Here is an 18,197-nt window from a genome sequence, read left to right on the forward strand (position 1 = left end):
TTCCCTGTTAAACTGTCCTTTTCTCAACCCATGAGTGTTCTCACTATTACCCTTCCGATTCTCTCCCCCATCCCAGCAAGGGGGCAGTGAGTGAGCGGCTGGGTGCAGCTTGGTTGCTGGCTGGGGTTAAACCATGGCAAGATGTCTCTGAAGTGTGTGTTTTTTTTTTAAAAATGAAGAATAGAAACTAACATGCATTTAATGACTTCAGAGAATATCTTGTGATGTCTTGGAAATTTACCAGTTGAATAACTGAGCCTAGCCTGCAACATAGGAACCCTTGGTGAGGAAATAATTTGTAAGTGGTATAAAATATAATGTAGCTTCAGCCATTGCTTGTCTTCTATAGATACACTTTATAAAATGCTAGATAAATCGAAGTATAGTCAATAAAAATAAGTAAGATGAAAAAGCTGAATGAGACCTTTGCATGTTAAGAGTTATAAAAATCTTAATTCAAAAGTAACTTTCTTTAAAAGCTTGCTTGTATAAAGAGGTGGTGCTGGTTTGTTTTAACATAGGCTGTGCTGAGATCGGTGCTGTCTTATTTTGAGTATATTGTGGTATCTTTGAAATTCAGAAAATGAGTCAAAATACAACTACTTAGAACCTGCAACATTTTACATATTTTTGTGAGGTAGGAACTGAACAGTAATGGTTATGGTTATGTCAGATTGATTATTCACCAAGAAAGGTTCATTTTTGTTACTGACATGTTAAACATTTGTGTGTGTCTATGTTTTTGTAAAAATATATTCCTCTCATTCAGTTTGTTTGCATACAGTTTAATACAGGTGTTTAAGGCTTCCTTAACAGAAGCAGCACTACAGAAATTGCTTCGAGCAGTGCTTTGGTAGTTGGCTTTGAGTATGACCAAGTATCTTTTCCTCCACACCATAGTTAACAGCCACGAATGCTCTGAAGAATAATTTATTCGATTAATATCAACTGTGTGTAACATTAGGTGTATTTGGACAGTTGAGCTCTCTTTAAAGCTGCGTATATAATCTCTCAGTTACTTTCAGGGAGAAGTTATTGAGCTTGCAAGCATTCTGCATGATGTGTTAAAAGCAGGGGCGGGGAAGTAATCACTTCAGAGTTTCTGTACTGGTTTGTAAAATTCTAGTGGACCTTACAAAAATGTAAGGTAGTTATGTCTGTCCATCCACAGATGCTACTAGAGCATTTGGTAAAAAAACTGAACTGCCACTTTTGTGGCTGAAAACAAAGACTGATTATCTAAAACAAATTACATTACTGTTCGGCTGTCCTTTAGCATCAGAGAATGGGCTCTTTCCATCAGCAGGAAACGTTCTTTGGCTTCAGCTCTCCCTCTTGCATCTTACTGGTGCAACTAAGGCATGGTAACAGCATTGCTGGTCATGCTTTGCTTTAGAGCAATAGGCTTCCACCCCTCCATGCTCTGGCTCTGAGCTGTTAGTTTTGGGGCAGAGGGGCTGGGAAGTGCCCGGCGGAGAAGGCCCTGGGGGTGGGGGCTGACAGCCGGCTGGGCATGAGCCAGCAGTGCCCGGGTGGCCAAGGAGGCCACCAGCCCCCGGGCTTGTGTCAGCACTGGTGTGGCCAGCAGGAGCCGGGCAGGGATGGGGCCCCTGTGCTGGGCCCTGGGGAGGCCCCACCTCGAATGCTGGGCTCAGGTTTGGGCCCCTCGGGACAAGGAGGGCCTTGAGGGGCTGGAGCGTGTCCAGAGAAGGGCAGCGGGGCTGGGGCAGGGTCTGGAGCACAAGTGTGCTGGGGGGTGGCTGAGGGGGCTGGGGGGGTTTAGCCTGGAGAAGGGGAGGCTGAGGGGAGCCCTTCTCGCTCTCTGTAGCTGCCTGAAAGGGGCTGTAGTGAGGTGGGGGTTGGTCTCTTCTCCCAAGTTACTAGTGACAGAACAAGAGGAAATTGCCTCAGGCTGCATCAGGGGAGGTTTAGGTTGGATACTAGGAAAAATGCCTTCACTGAAAGAGTGGTCAAGCATTGGCACAGGCTGCCCAGAGAGGTGGGGGAGTCGCCATCCGTGGAGGTATTTAAAATATGTGTAGACCCAGCACTTCAGGGTATGGCTTTGGGTTGACAGTTGGACTTGATGATCCTAGAGATCTTTTCCAGCCTTAATGATTCATGATTAGAATATACGTTACATCATCTTCTAGGATTGTAACATATTTTTTTTAAAATGTTGATTTGTAATATTACAATTGAAAGGCCCTTCTTCCATCTGTGACTTTTCTAAGAGCATGTCTCATACAATGCATGACACACTATAGTGTAGGGTTTTTTTTAATTACCTTCAGTTGTTTCAGTGTTCCAAGGTACCAATTTGATACTCTTGTAGTTAATTGCCATCAGTTATTTGATGTGCTTGAAACTGGGAGAATTAAAAGAAAAATTTGACGCCTGTCTTTTTTTAGCAAGCTAGCTGACTTGGTTCAGGGTGGTTTCTGTATCTGATGGGCAGACAAAGCAAGCTATGGTCAGGAGGTTAAGCAGAAAAATAGTATTTGTAACTAAATTTCAGATATGTGATGATAAACAGCTGAAATGATTCTAATCTTCAGAGAAGGCACGTGGCAGAAGGGTAAACTGCAAACAAACAGTATACCCAAAGCTGTGGTAGCGTCCTGCCTGGGTTTCATGATGGCTGAGGGCACTGGAGCTCCTCTCTAGCTGGAGCTGGGGGTCAGGCTGCAGCCACCTCCTCCCTCCTTTAGACCTTGGGGAAGGCTTGGGTGTTCATGTTGAGGTGCTGGTCCCAGCTCTGTGTCCGTCCTACTCCTCCTCTGCCTTGTGCTCAGGTGCAGCTACACTGGGGCTAAGGACCTGCAGCCCTCTCCTTGTGGCATCCTCTGAAGGGCTCGTGGCATGGACTGTAATCCTGAGTATAATTCACGCAGTGGTGCCGCTCTGGTAGCCAGGTGAGGGACTTGTGCTGCTGGACTTGCCAGGAGGCAGACCTGGAGTCCATAAAGGAGCTGAATGGTAAACCTGACTAGGGGGTTACCTGCAAATGTGGGGAGGGGCGCAGAGATGCGTGGGGTTTGTGTGGACTAGTTCAGGATACTGGAATTGTACCACTTTGGCTTCAGTAATGTTTAGAATTACAACCAGTTCACTTGGTGCAAATATCTAATGCTTTGGCCAATTTAAACCTTGCTTGCGTTAGCTTAGTTTAAATTTGGTGTTTAAAAAGCTGTAATTATCTGTCTGCTTTAGAAATTCACAGTGATTTAGTGAGATCAGTTTTAAACTGATTTTAATTAAACCAAAGAACCTTTTCCAATTTTGCAGACAAGGCCTGTGACTGACTAGCCTTTGTAAATGGCGATAAAGTATATCCAGTCCTAGAATGACTTTTTTCTGCATGACTGATTTCTTCTGCTGAAGGCAAATTTAGGCTGTTATTTTGTGTATAAACTAAAAGAATTAAATTCTAAAGAACATTTTGTTCAATTTTTGTTCCCTTACTCCAAGAGCGGTTCCTGTTTGTTAAGAATTCTATTAAATTACTCCCAGTACAGCATTTCACTACCTCTTTGTAGTAGACAGGCTGATGGACTTGGTGACCTTTTTTATTTCTGGTTTCTCTGATGATTTTTCCTCTGACAAAAGAGAACGTAGGAGACAGCTGGGGTATTCTAATTTATGGTGATAGGAAGCAGAATATAGAAGCTTAACTGCAGTCCCGTGGTGAGACGTGCCACTATTCTAGTATGTGGAAAATGTACAAATTGCTTTTGTTGAAGGTTATTTGGAGAGAGTGTAGTGAAAGTTGGGAAAAGTCTCCTGGGAAGTTTCAGGTCTAATGCTTAAATTTTTGTGTAGCATGTCACTGTAGTGAGGTGTGTATGAGACCTGTGCTGGGCGTTGCTGAGGTGTTTAGATTATTAGAGTTGATAAAGGGTTGTGATTAGAGATGAATATTAAATATATTTCATGTAAAGAGAATTTTTGTTGGAAACTTGTGTTTTTGGAAGAGCTCTGTGTGCATGGTAGGAATATTTCTAACACCTGAGATTCTGGCAGTTGATTCTGTCTCAGTGAGTAGAGGGCAGCTAAACGAGAGCGTAATTCAGCTAGTCACTAGATCCCTTGGAAGGGGGATTCTGGCAAATAGGTCCAGTCAACATGTTTTTGTGTTACAAAATGGATGGTGGCGCAGAGCTTCTGTTCCCATTGATTGTGTGCAGGATGGAAGAATGGAATACCTTTTGACTAGCAGTAAATCCACAAGAAACTGAAAGCAGTCACTATGTAATCTTTTACCCCTAATATTTTTTTTTATAGGAATGTACAGAAAACAAAGATACCACATTCTGATCTCCCACTTTTAATGTTCTTTATGTCTTTTTTATCATGGTTCTTTCTGTTCCTCTCTGCAAGCAGCAAATTAATCTTTTGGTCTATTTAAGTAAGGTATATGTGGGGAAGTTGGGCTATTGAGCGGAGGGTCTTGCTTAAATATGTTAATGCTACAGTAGTGCTAGCAAGTATATGGTGACATGAGTTTTCTAGGACTGATGGTCCTACATGCGAAACTTTTCCTTTAACTTCACATTTTGGATAATGGGTAGTACTGTAAATCTAACTGAACACTTATATCTCATTAGACTGACAGATACGCAGCCATGGAGTGTTACAGGGTCGCATCTGCTCTGGAAGCAGAATCTGAAACACTGGCTTTTATTAATAAAACGTGGATATGAACACAAGAAACTGGACATGAGCAACAGCAGATTATGCACCAAATTTCTTTGTGAGTATGGTTCTCATCCTTTTGATGCAGATTCAGCCCTATCCTAGATGTGCTTTTAAGTCTGAAAATCAGTCTGGATCAGAGAGACTTAAACAAGGTCTGTGCTTCAGCGTGCTCCTTAGTGAATTGAGGATGGAGTGCAGAGCTTTGCTATGATAACGTGGTTCACCTTACCCAGGTTTGTGTCCTGATGGATGTGATTATGTTAGTGAGTTTCCTGAAAAGCAGGCGCAAACTCTTTAGAAAGTGGATGAATACACAGTGTTCTCTGGTTAACAACTCTTCCCTGTCTGCAGTATGGTCAGTGTCTTTGTTTTGTCGAAATGGAAATCGAAGGGCTGTTTGAGGTTCCTGAAACAGTTATTTTCAGATGCTACAATATGTTAAGCCTTAGAAAACTGCAGAAACACTTTAATGACTTTTTTCCCCCCTCCATCCCCCCTCCCTCAGATGGTGAGGAGCAGTTAACGCCGGCAAGCTCTCTTCATAAAAAGAAACTGGCAAAAAGACCTGGATACATGAGGCCAGAAGCTCAGCGACAGATAGAGTTGCAGTCCCCGGGTGCCTGCAAGCCGTTCAGCCCAGAAGAGCTCAAACATGGGAGGCAGCATTGTGGAGACTTTGAGAACTGCTCTCTACGCAGAGAGTACAAAAATAACTTTGAATCCTCACACTGTAGTTCAGTTGCAAATAGTGCTGTAGTTCCCGCTAATGGGATAACAGTGTTGGCCGCTACTGGAAATACGCCAGGGAGCCGCAAAGATCTTGCGTGTTGCAAGAGCCCGCAGTTGGAAAACACAGTGATACCGGTTTATCCTGCTGCAGCAACAAGCGAAGGAGGTGTTTCTGCTGTATGCTGTACATGGCAGAAGAGCCACAGCGCTATAGTGAGCGAGCCTCAAAACATGTACGCTTTGGATCAGGCAGAAGTGAATAACAACTGTGAATATCGAAACAGAGATATCGGTTCTCATGCTGTTGGTGCACATGATAGCTTTAGTTCAAGTTTCAGCTTCATACAGCTCTCCCTGAACTTGTCCTCTGGAGTAAGCGATGCTGAAGGCAACTCAGCCGTCAAGGAAGCTGAGTATGTTCTGCATCCCAGCACCGCAGGAAATGTGCAGAAGCCAGAGGAGACAGCACGGACTCATGAGCGCTTGCGAGCTTTGCATTGTATCTCCAGGTCCAGAGAGGATTTGGTGTATGAAAATGAGACCACAGCGAATGATAAACTACAGGACTGTGAGACTGTCTCTCTCTCAGATACAGATGCAACGTTTTCATATTCTACAGATTCCTCGGATGCCACATCTGCTGGTTCTTCTGTCACCTCAGGCTATGAAAGTAGCTTTACTGTTAGTGACCATAACTGGGATACTTTCATAAAAAAATATGAACCAGTTCTACGGGACTGCCTGCTTGGCAATCGCAGTACATTAAAGGTTAGTTATCTCACTTCATCTTTGATTCCTCCTGGCCCACAAAACACTTGTATTTGTAGTGCCAAAGTTAATGTAGGAGTTGGGATATTAATGGCTTTTGTGACATTTATTCATAGAGGTTTACAGCAGTGGTCTGCATGATAAAAGTGAGACAACTGGTTTCCTTTTCTTTCTGGTTCTTTAAAAAAAAAGTGGTGTTGTTGCAGTACCTCGATTCCTATGTTCTACTGAAACTGTGATCCTCTTATTTCTAGTATGCCACACGTTAGTTTCTGAATTCAGTGAATACAGTTTTCTTTCACAGGTGGCCGTTTTGTCTGCAGTTTGGAGTACATGTAGTACAAAATTTGGGGGTGGCAAGAACTCTTTTCGTGAAGTACCATAATTTAACAACACTAAACTTTGTAATTGGAAATGTGTAAGTTGGGGTGAGGTGCCGGTATGAAAGTAGCCTATAACCTAATAGATGGTTACTCTCCCCTCTCTAACTCAAGCTGGAAATCGAACCATTTCTTCTGTTTTTTTCCTTCCACCCCAGAGCAGTACTGAGCTGTTGAGTCAGGAGTCTTTATTTTTGCACATATGGGTACTTACCACAGGTACAGGCAGTCTCACCCACTGTGTTCTTTGCGGGAGAGGAAACCTGAAGAAGGATCAGTTATGTTTTGTTATACAGTTTTTGGGATGGCAGGTGGGCATCAGAGGGAAACTATTCTGAGGTTGCCTGCAATAAGGAGCCAAATACTGGCTTTACTGCGAGTGCAGGAAGCAGTAACCCAGAGATTAATGTGAACATGATGGATTTCACAAATTTGTTCAAGATACGCTGAGTAGGTGGTAGGGTGTTTTTTTGTCTTTGGTTGGGTTTTTTAATTGTCTCAGTAGTGCCCTGAGTTTCTGGGATGCCTTTCAGAAACCCAGATTCTTGTGACTTCTCAGCTCAGACATACGTGCTGAGATGCACTGTATTGTCTTTAGGCCTGAGGAAGCAACCTGCTCTGGGGAAACAATCCTGCTGTCTGGGTAAGACAGAATAAAAGTTTCTTAATCTTCTTACTTTACTTTCCATGACATCTGACCTGGGCTTACAATGCTCTCTAATATTTACTTTTCATAGAAGATGTATGTAGGACTCAAACTAGGTTCTCTTATTTACAGACTTCACACACATTGACATGGAGCAGTTTCTTTGGCTTCATACCTGCAATGACAATATGCCCATAGTCTGGGATGGTTTGGGAAATTAATTCACTGAAAATTTGGGAATATATAACATAATCAAAATAGGAAATTATTTTTCTGTCTTTTCAGTATGCTTATTTGATAGGTACAAAAGAAACATCGCTGTCTTAATTTCTGTATTCATTAATTCATTGCATGGAGAATTGGGGATTTGTGCCCTCAGATGTCTTTGCCCTTGGTTAGCTGTGTTTGTTTAATTTGAAGCATCTTCCTATTGTAATGATAATGAGCAAGTCTCAAACTTTTCAGAAAGGAACAAAGGCAACTGCAGTCAAGAAAAGGAGACAATACCAAAGTTGCTAAAATTTTGCTTTTTCTGTACTTATTAAAAAAAAAAGTGGCCATCACACTGTACATGTACAGGACATGCCGCGCTGAAGCAGCTCTTTGATTAGTTGAGCTCCAAACATCTTACCAGCCTGCAGATAGAAAGCGCTTTGCTGCGACAGCATCAGTCAGTTTGCCGTGGGCATGCCTGGGCCGTGGTACCCAAGCAGACTTTAAATGACCTGCCACTGTGAGCGCGTGATGGGATAAACACTGCAAACAGCAGCAAAGCTGTACTCTCGGAATAGATGGTTGTTATGTGTCATACGCATGAAAAAAGTGTTGTGTGAACCATTTGTACTGCAGAATATGGTCTAAAATACAGAAAATCTATGGTGATGAATCAGAGCGCCTCCCTTCGATATGTTACGCCTTCCTCGCTGGCCTCAGAGAAAAAAAGATTGGACTTTCAGGATGTGAAAAACAATAAACTAAAGCCTTGAATGAAGGGGAATATATACAATGTTCGTTTTTGTTTACTTTTTTTTTCCACCTAGGGCATCCTATACCCTATTACGAATCGAGCATATTTTTTTTTTTTTACTTATTCTTTTCTGGCTTTGTTTTTTATAGGTCTTTTCTGACTAGACCACTTTCATGGGCCATATTTAGAAGGGATACCGTTAATTTCAGTGTCGTGCCTAATTTGTGTGTTGATTGTGTAGTCACGATAACTGAGTGTGTCTAAGTTTTTAACTGCCTGTACCTATTTTTCTCTATGCAATTTAAAGTTTCAATATAGGGATTTAAATATGAAAGAGTTTTTCTAAGTGCAGAATGTCTAAAGTATGGATTTTCTTGTGTTGGAAAATGTTTTCCCAAGCACTTTCAGGCTTTGGGCTGTAAGAATACATGCTGCTGCTTTCTCCGGATCTACCTTTTTCAGTGCTGATAATAGCTTGGTTGGTACAGGTCATGTATGAATTTAATAAGAGAACACTTTTCAGTGTTGTAACTGTAGCCATGTTGGGCTGTGGCTGGCATAGCAATGAGGACTGGACTGCTGGCCTTCTAACTAAATTCTTCTAACGGTGAAAACTTCTAATGGCCTCTGAATGCACACCTGGCCTTATGAATTTTTAGTAAATTCAGACCTTTGGTCCAGACCCTTCGTGTTAACACAGAGAAGCAGTAGCTTTTGAAATAAAACCTTATTATGGTAAGAATTTCTTTTTGGGTGTGAAAGGGCACTCTCTATGTGGTATAGGTGGTTTTGGTGTTTTGCTTTTTCTCCCATCTAACATTTGCAATGTGAACATTTCTGAAAATGCAAACGCCAATGTTATGTAGATGAGCCTAAATTATATTTTAATGAAACTTCATTGGCTGCATGTGAACACAATTTTCTGTGCCATAACATGAGTATACTTGTTCCAAAATATTCATACTGTATTTATTCTTTTACTTACAGAAGAAAATGTGGTTTGCATATGGAAATTCTGGATTTATTCTATGCAAAACTCGTATAGGCAAAAAATTGTTAGAATGTGCTCAAGAACACACCGAGTACAATATGATCAGGCATAGATGTCATGCTGACAGAATCCTCTAATAATCATTTTTTTGATTTATTCCAAGGGTGAAAAATATCCTACAATCACATGATCTTTGCTTTTCAAGAATTATTGTTTGTTATGTCTGTGTTTGGACTGAAGCCATGCTTGGCTCAAGTAGCTGCAGTTCAGCTGCCTTCCAAATAGGTCTGTCCACTTAGCAAGTGCTGGGCTTAACTCTCAAGATTGGGCCGTTCTAGTGACGTAGTAATCCGTTAGGTTTATATTATGTAGAGGTTAATAGTCCAAATAGTTTTAAATGCAACTTCTTCACAACTAACTCTTATCTCTTTGCATAGATAAAATCCTTGATCTTACGGCTTCAGAGGCTTCAGGAAAAAGCAATTGAGGAAGATGACTATGATAGAGGTGAGAATTGCTCCCCCATCCCCCACTGGATCATGCTGCTTTCTCTTATGCTTCTCCCTCATTCCTTTATTAATTTTGTTTTATTTGTTACATAGCAGTGGTTAGGTGTGGAAGACTAGTTCGATTGACTGCATTGTTTATCCTGTCCTATGGCAGGAAACAAATTAAAGAAAGAAGTAGGTCAGCAGCAGGTAGCAACAGTTTTTATCATCTTGAGCCACATCACCATGTGGGAAGCCTGAATCTGAATATCCACCATCTGGATCAGCTGTTTTGAAGCAGCATGACTTTAAAAAAATGCAGAAAATGAATGAAAGCTTTGGAAGGAGAAAGGACAGACACTGGCTGCTGACAGTGTGATTTGTTGCTTGCCACATTTAGTCATGACGCTACAGCAGGGCTCAAACACGGAAATGAGGTCAGTAGCTATTATAAAAGTGAACGATACTGTCCTGTGGGATTAACTTGATGTCCACTGAGTTGAATCAAAACCAGCTAGAGAATATGATAGTGGTACAGCTGCTGGCAAATATTTGTATTTAAATAGTGCTTTTCCTTTCAAATGCCCTGGCACTTCTGATAAGCTCTGTATGTGTGCGCGTTAATAATTACAGCATCTATTTTAACACATATCTTTGGTTCCTTATTGTTTCCTGTTATGGTAGTCTATGTTCAGGTACTTATGTTTTGATAGTCTTGAGGTTTTAGATGAAATTCTTCCTGCTAGATCTATCTTCAGTTGGTAAGCTCTCCAAATGTTTCAGTAAAATCTGCACGGGCACTTCAGAGAATAAGGCTGGCAAAAGAGAGTTTCTTTCCTGCCGCTTTTCTGTTCTCAGCTTTTAGGGGCTGGGGAGCAGTCAGACTTGTGGTTTGCCTTTTCAAATTCATGTGTGAAGCTTTGCAGTTCTACCATGGCTCTGTTTCCCTGCCCCCGAAGTTTGTCCCCCAAGATGACAAAAATGTGTTTTAATAGCATTTAGGGAGTAGGTGTGGAGCCCTTTTGCACGAGTGGTTCTGTTGGCCTCTTAAAGGCTCGCCTATATATAGGAGAAAAGTCTGCTACTACCACAAGTCCTTTTTTTAATGTGGCATCTCCCAGTGGGGAAAACCTTTAGGTATGTTAAAAGCTGAGGATGTTGTCGATATTCATGGTTTTACTCTCTGTCAAACAAACATTATTGATGTGTATGCTTTACATGTATAACACTCATAACTCTTCTTTTTCTAAGTGCCTGTGGGTTGAGCTCCCAGCTGGAGACTTCCTGACAGCTGTGTACTCGGTGCGTGTGGTTCCCACAGATTCCAGCTGGGATTCTCTAGGCAGTCAGCCACTCCGACAGCAGTACTGTAGTATATCAGGTGTGACATCTGTATGTGATGCCATGTAGTTGTTGCTCACAGTGGAAAATGATGACTTGTCTAACCTTGCACAGCAAGCTCCTGTGTAGTTTTCCTGGGTGCTAGTACTGTATCTTCAAAACAGGACCATCTTTCCGTTGACCGTCATTTTACCAACTACTCTTTTCAGTTTCTACCCTAGTTATCCAGCAGAGATAGCGCAGGGGGTGGTTTGTGGAGTCTTGCATTAATTCCCTTCAGGAGAATGGTCTGGCTGAAATGTGATTTCACCAGGTTTTGTGGGCACAGCTTACAGAGAGCAAAAATGGCAGCAGTACAGAGGTGGAGAGGAGTATTCAGAGGTGGGTTTGCTGTTTTCTGTGCTGAGTCTGGCATATATCGGCAGAAAGCATTTGTCCTCATGTGGGACTAGATACTGAGGTGCTTGAGAGACTTTGCCTTGGGTTCCTCCAGCCCTTTGAAATCCATCTTCACACAAGCGTTCTCAGAAAATGCCATACTCCTTTGATATGTGACCGTGCATCTGTAACTTTATCAATTCCTAATTTTTGAGTCCTTGACCCACTTTCTGTCATTTTGGTCTTTGTTCCTCTTCTGATACAACTGTCAGCCGGGGCTTTTTTGTGACTGCTTTTCATTATTTTCGTGATATCTGAACCTGCATCCTTGTTTTTTTCTTTTGTGAAATGTGGGCAACGTATCTCCAGGGAAAGAGTCACATGGAGAAGGTGCAGCGCTGCAGGAAGAATTAGACCTTCCCTCGTCCTCTTGCAGTGGCAAGCTTTCCACCTTAGCTTTTAGAGCTACACCGCTGCTCCTGGTGCAGAGCAAAGTCTTGGCTGGCATGAAGTGAAGTTTGAAAGCTTATTAAAGAGCTTACAGATTGGCTCAGTACCAACTGCTGTTCAAGTGAAGTCTGTAATTAGCCTTATTTGAAGGGATCTTATTGCCAAATATTGCCAGCAGGGAATGGAATTGCTAAATGCGTAGAGCTATAATGTGGGGCATAAATGGAAATATATTGGCAGGGAGTGGGAGAAACTGACATGGTGTGTGCAGAGGGCTGAGGACATTTAACTGTAATGCTAAAAGGAAAACTACTGTCCCTGTAATTTGGGGACTTCTCTGAGTATAGAACGAGGTCTCTGTTAAGAACAGAACTGTTCTGAACCAGAGATGGTGGTAGTGCTGTGTGGTGGTGGTAGCACGGGTCTTGCTGATTTGGGAGTGCTGCAGGGGAAGGGGAGATCTAGTGTGATGTGAGTAACTGAAATGCCCTGTATGTGGATGAGGTGAGTAGAGGGGAGGGGGAGCAGGTGTGTGTGTGGGGCGCATGGGTGGCTGTATCCCCAAATAGAAAACTAAATTGTCAACAAATACGTTATTGTGTGTAACTGTGTTACTGCTTCGGTGGTAGAGGCTCTTCTTATCTGTGGTTTAAGATGGAGAACTTGAGATTTTTGACTTCAGCTCTCTAAGAGCCATCCAGTCTTGAAGGAGGGGGTCAGCTTTCAACAGCAGTTCAGTGGGAGGGAGACGCGTTAGCACTTAAACTCCTCACAGCGCTCAGGAGTTGTTTCTGCTGTCTGACACTGCAAACTTGGCAACTTAAGGAAAGGCAAGCACCTACTGTCTGATATTGCTGCTTTCCTGCTCTCCAGAGCTTTTTGAAAGCTCCCATAGCTTATAGGAGCTTTTGAAACTGAAGTGTAAGTAAAGTGGTGCCCCTAGAGAGAGGGAGAAGTGATGCACTATGGTTTTAGTTGTGGCAACGGGACTAGGAAATGGCACAGGCAAAGGCAAGTTTTTCCCACTACAAAGCCGTGAACGAGTACCGTGTTGCAAACAGGTCAGGAATAAAGATGTATTTGTTTTTCCCCATTGCAGAATCACAGAACAGATGCTTGCTGCTTGGGTCTGTTAGAGAACATGTGTGTTTTCCAGGTTCGTGTTAATGAATTAGCATTTATTTCCAGAGCAGGTGGTGATTTTTTTTTTTTAAGGGATATTTGGAACCATAACCTTCCCTTGTTCTTTAGGAAAGAAGTGAATGGCTGTTTAAATCTTCATCTTATTTCTTCCTAATTTTTCTTTAGGTTAATCTGTGTGCTGTCTTCCTCCTCCCCTTGAGCTTGGGCGGTACACAGCAGAAATTATTTTTGCCATTACTTGTTTACCTGAGCTGGGCTTCTTAAAGACCTGCCTTGGCATGGTTAGGGTGTTGGCGTAGAGGAATTTCAACCAGTCATTCAAGCAACTACAACGCAAATGTTTCCAAGGCAGATGTTCCTCGGCTGTGAAATGCATATTCAGTGAGACAAATCTCCTTCTCAGTCCTGGTTTAATTTTAAGTAGGAACCATTAGGTTCTTACATGTTTAATTGCTCGTTCTGTGTTTGTAGGTGATGAAATATCAGGCAGCAGCTTATTTTTTCTGTATTTACTTGTGGTCTCCTCTTGATGGCCACATTACTGTATATTTTCAAAGCAGGTACAGTACCATGGGAATATAACACTGTTTTGCCTTGTGTAGCATATAGTAAAAATTGGTCTGTTCTCCAAGGATCACTTGGAGTGTTGTCATGGCTCATTATTCATGATGGAGCTTGACAGCTCCAAGGTTAAACACGCTGCTGAATACAGGAGGTAGAAAAAAAAAAAAAGGCAGCATATTTTTGTGTCTGTGGGAGTTGTGCTTGCAGTGGAAACAAGTGTGTTTTGCTCAGTACAAATGTATTGCCCAAACATTTAAAAACCCTTCTCTTGTTCTTTGCTTCTTGAACTCCTCAACCTTGCTTGGTGCAAGGGGAAAATGGATTGGTCATGAAGTGTCAGGACTGAGTCTTGCTGCTGAACTCCACTACTGGTTCACATGCTATCTTGTTACTCAGAAATAAGCTTCTGCAGAACTACTGGTGTTTTTATTTAGTATTAAAATTATTGTATCCAGGAATGTGAGTATATGGATTCATGGCTTGCAACTGGTAGGGAATGGTAGCTTCCCTGTGCAATCAGATTATATCCAGAGTTAGGGTTCTCCAGTGAAGGTCATTGAGTAGATCTGAGCTACTCCTCATCGGTCCAGCATGGCAGCTAGAATACAGAAACATTTATGCTCGTCGTGGCAAAACCTATCCTAGTTCGGCAATGAAAATTCATGCTGTAGATATATTTAACATCATGTGAGCCTTCAGTTACTCTAGTTAAATCTCAAAGCTTGAGCTATATGAGCTGGTGAGCTTGTGCACTGCGTGCTCTGCAGAAAAATAGTGTTTGTGTGCTGTTTTGTTTTTGTCACTCTTTGTGCTGTTTGAGGCTTCTTCATACCAACTGTCCTTGCCATGTTTCAGGATCTGCAGGGCATCAAAGGCAGAACCCTGTGCAGTGTAGGAGTCAAGGAGTCTCATTTTGCACATTTTCTGTTAGTCACAAGTGTAGGAAGGGAAAGCAAAGGCTTTGTAGCAGTTAGTCTCCTGTACGTTTACACTAGAAGAGGTACTGTTACTCAGCTGAGCCAGCTATTTGTTTTAAGGCAGCTGTAGAGAGGGAGAAAACGAGAGTATAATGTGAAGTAATGCCTGGGTTGAAAATGTCATTTGTTACATGGTGAGGTCTTGGCCACTTGTTACAGCGGTACTTGCAAACACTCGGTTATGCAATAACCCCAAACTCCTGGCCAGGTGCATAGTGTTAGGTCTTTTGAAATTTCTTTTTGCAGTTTACACTGGAAAAATATTTTGGAGTGCTGTTTCTAGCCGTAGCTCTTAAACATTTGAACCAATTTGATCTTCAAGGACGTGGGTGGTGTGGTGTGGTTCCCCACCCCCCACCCCGAAAAGCTATTTGCAGATGAGGGTTAGATAGAATCCCTGCTTTACTGTACTTCTGTTATTTTGAACTAAAATGCTTGCTTGACAGATGGCTGTTATAACAGGACACAGAAATGAAGACAAGTTAGCTTCTTTCTGAGGAAGGATAGTGAATTTGAGAGAGAAGCTATATCTGGAAATAACTCTCAAATAACACATTACTTTGGATTGTACTTCTTTCAGGATGGCATGTACCTGTGGATGTAAAATCCTTAAATCTAGCTGTATATTGAGTGAAGCTCTATATCTGAGGCTACTGATTAAATAAAAGGTGGTGGATGCTGAAGGGGCAGAGCTTCTGTGTGACACAGGAGACTTACTGGGAGCTTGTGACTTGCAGTTGCACACCACCGAATGGGAAACGGATTTGGGATGGATGGGACAAATAGGGCTTTCTGTTGTGCTATGCTGTCAGAGCCTTGTTTAGTCATAAGTTTGTAGAAGCTTCTTGAAATCTGTGGGTATAGTCTTTTCGGGTTTCATTTTTCATTTTTATAACTTTCCAGTAAAGCTATTAAGAGGATGGGGGAGAAGGGCTTGTACAAATTCTCAGAAACAAATCTTCTTTGCATGGATCTTGTTTATCTTGTCTTTCTCTGACAAACTCAAATAACCTCCACAAAAGTTTTGGGTGGTTAAGGAAAATAAATGCTTAATGTGAAGTATAAATTAGACTTAATTTTCCTTGCAACAAAACAGAAATAGTGCAAGCCTTGCAACTCTTCCAGCTTGCCTGGGTTTCTCTGTTTAAGACACCAGTCTGAAATGAAAAGATAAGACTTTTTTTGCCCATATCCATTTATTGTTTGGTGCTAGCTGAAACTGTAGAGTAAGATGCTGTCATTCAAATGCTTGGTCTTAGCTTCTGTCTACTAGCAGCAGTAATTACATGACCTTTTTTTTTATGCAGTCAATGTCAGGCTTATCCAGTTGCTATTGATTTTTATTTTTATTAAAAAAACCCCAAACATAATTGGGACAGGAGTTGAGCCAGTCACAATTTAAAGGTCTGAAACTCCTTATCTTACTGTCAGGTAGACAGCTGGAAAACTGTCACACTTCCTTTCTTTTTTTAAATACTACAACAATATAGTAAGGGCCAATGTTTACGAGGGGGGAGGTCCATACACATCTGGATACTTTTGCTTCTTGTGTTTGCTTATTACATGTGTAGCACATGCATCTTCAGCAACTTCTTGAAACGTTTTTGACGTGAACCCTTGTTTTAGCCTGGTTGTTCAGTTTCCATCATGTCAGAGTGAGTCTTTGAGGTAGATCAGGATCTGGCTGTTGGTGGTCTTATGGCCACACATTGAAAACGCAGTTGTATTTTTTGCACCTTTATTTCCTTATCCAATATTGGAGATGAAGCTGCTGTAGTCATACAGTATCTCGCTTAGACTGTGCAGCCTAAATATTTTTAGGAAGCTTGTATGATTTTGTGGAATTCTAATATGCTCTCTTATTTTAATCTTGGCCAGCGTGAAGAGGTTCAGCTACATCTTGTGTTTCTGGAGGCTGCTTGACAAAAAGAAAATTGCAGAAGTTTGGCATTCCATGTGCTTGGAAGCTTTCTCTACTCCTGGCCATCTGCTGTCTAAAACTGACACCGCGGGCTACCCCTCCTATGATAGTCGGGCTCTATTTCTCAGTCCATGATGCAGCCAAGCTGTTCTCAGACACCCTGGCTAGTCTTTTACAAACAAACAAGCAATGAAAAAATCCGAACAAAATAAGCAGTTATGGATAATTTAAGAGCCTACTTGCTGAACTGCATTTGGACGCATAATGCTCTGATGGGTGTAACTCGGAAGAAGTGTTGATGTGCTATCTGGACAGTACCCACTGAGTGAGTGACATGGCTCTCCTGCCACCCAGCCCATCTGCTTACTTTGCATTTGCAAAATCATGCAGCCCAATTTTACATTCAGGACAGACTTATCCTTCCCTTGTTCTGTAGAAATATTAGTTCTAGATAAGAAAATTGTCTTTGATTTCCAGTGTGACTACTGGAGACAGTACGGCTATTAATTTAACCAACAACTAGAAATTGGTTTTGCTGCTCTCGTCCTACCCTTAGGTTATAAACATTTTAAGGGAGTGGGGGGACCTGCTATTTTTAATTATTGTCTGCTTAAAAAATGACTGGACATGGACAGAAACTTCCAGATGGCGTGGTAATGCCACTTCTGTGTAATTGGTGTGAAAAAGATGCTGAATGGCCATGACTACTATTTGAAAGCAAACACGAAAGTCTTCCAGTGCAAGTTCTCTGTGGGGAACTGATAACGCTCCTTGCTGATTGCTGGGTGGTGTCTGGTTGAATTCCTTAATAAGATGCTTTTATTAGACATCTTTGCAGATCTTCTATCGCTTGCCAGACTCCTCTGCAAAGTGGGATTGCCTCAAGTCAATTAACTTCTTTTCTCCTGAGGTTTACTGCCTGTCTTCCCTGTCCATGTGCTGAGACCCAACTGCCCGTGCTGGGGTGTGTTCATAGTTCTGCAGGCACATCTACCCTCTCCAACACTTCCCTGCTCTGCCTTCAGCATGTGCAAGCTTTTGCGCATTCCTTTCTTACCTTTAGCCCATGGAAGGTAAAAGTAGCAAATGTGCTGTTTATGGACATCTTTAGTCCTCTTAGGACAGTGATAGGGTTGTGGCAATGAGCGTTAATCAAAAATGTGAAGCGGGGAAACTTCAACTTCCTAGCACTCCTATACTCTTAGACAAAGAGTTACTGAGTCTGTTGGAATTACTGACAGTAGGAGCATCCAAGCTGGTGCCAGGTAACATGAATTTTAGACTTATGTTGTTTGGTACCATCCTACCAGTCTAATACTAGTCAGTATTCCTGGTAGGTTTTGATCTGGGGAGTGGGAGGTGATTGTGACATCTCCCTGATCACTGAGATTTTTAAAGTGTGAAGTAGATGATGAAGTTAATGAGTTGAATTGGTTTGTATGGCAGAGTTCAAAACGCACAGTGAGGTGCTGTGAATCAGGCATAATTCAGACATGATGTTGGAGCCAAATACAAATAAAGATATACAGCCTTTTTGATTAGGTTATTGCAGAATGTACTGTTCATCTGACTTATTTGTGGGTGTTCATTAATGCACATCCCTGGCGTTGCCAGGAGCCTCTGTATGTCTCACTGCTGATGGTAGCTCACTGGAGAAGTAGCATCTTAGAGAAAAGGCTTTAACATTTGGTTTGCAAGAAGCTCTCCAGGGTTCATTCAACTTCTTGAGAAACTGTCAGTGGAAGTAAAGAGCAAA

At 41.9% G+C, this 18,197-nt stretch overlaps 1 protein-coding gene across 5 annotated transcripts in view; it reads left to right on the forward strand.

Moving 5' to 3' along the window:
- DISC1 (DISC1 scaffold protein) overlaps window positions 1-18,197 on the forward strand; it is a 214,112-nt gene that overhangs the window by 14,626 nt on the left and 181,289 nt on the right. For all 5 annotated transcript variants that reach the window (XR_010371946.1, XM_064445697.1, XM_064445698.1 and 2 more), the window contains exons 2-4: window positions 4,608-4,753; window positions 5,204-6,195; window positions 9,617-9,686. Coding sequence is in view for 4 of the 5 variants with exons in the window: in XM_064445697.1 (XP_064301767.1) it covers window positions 4,720-4,753; window positions 5,204-6,195; window positions 9,617-9,686 (1,096 nt within the window). In the remaining variant the exon portion in view is untranslated. The remainder of the gene's footprint in view (window positions 1-4,607; window positions 4,754-5,203; window positions 6,196-9,616; window positions 9,687-18,197) is intronic.

The sequence above is a fragment of the Phalacrocorax carbo genome, chromosome 3 (genome assembly GCF_963921805.1).
Source record: "Phalacrocorax carbo chromosome 3, bPhaCar2.1, whole genome shotgun sequence".
In the NCBI taxonomy this organism is placed as follows: domain Eukaryota; kingdom Metazoa; phylum Chordata; class Aves; order Suliformes; family Phalacrocoracidae; genus Phalacrocorax; species Phalacrocorax carbo.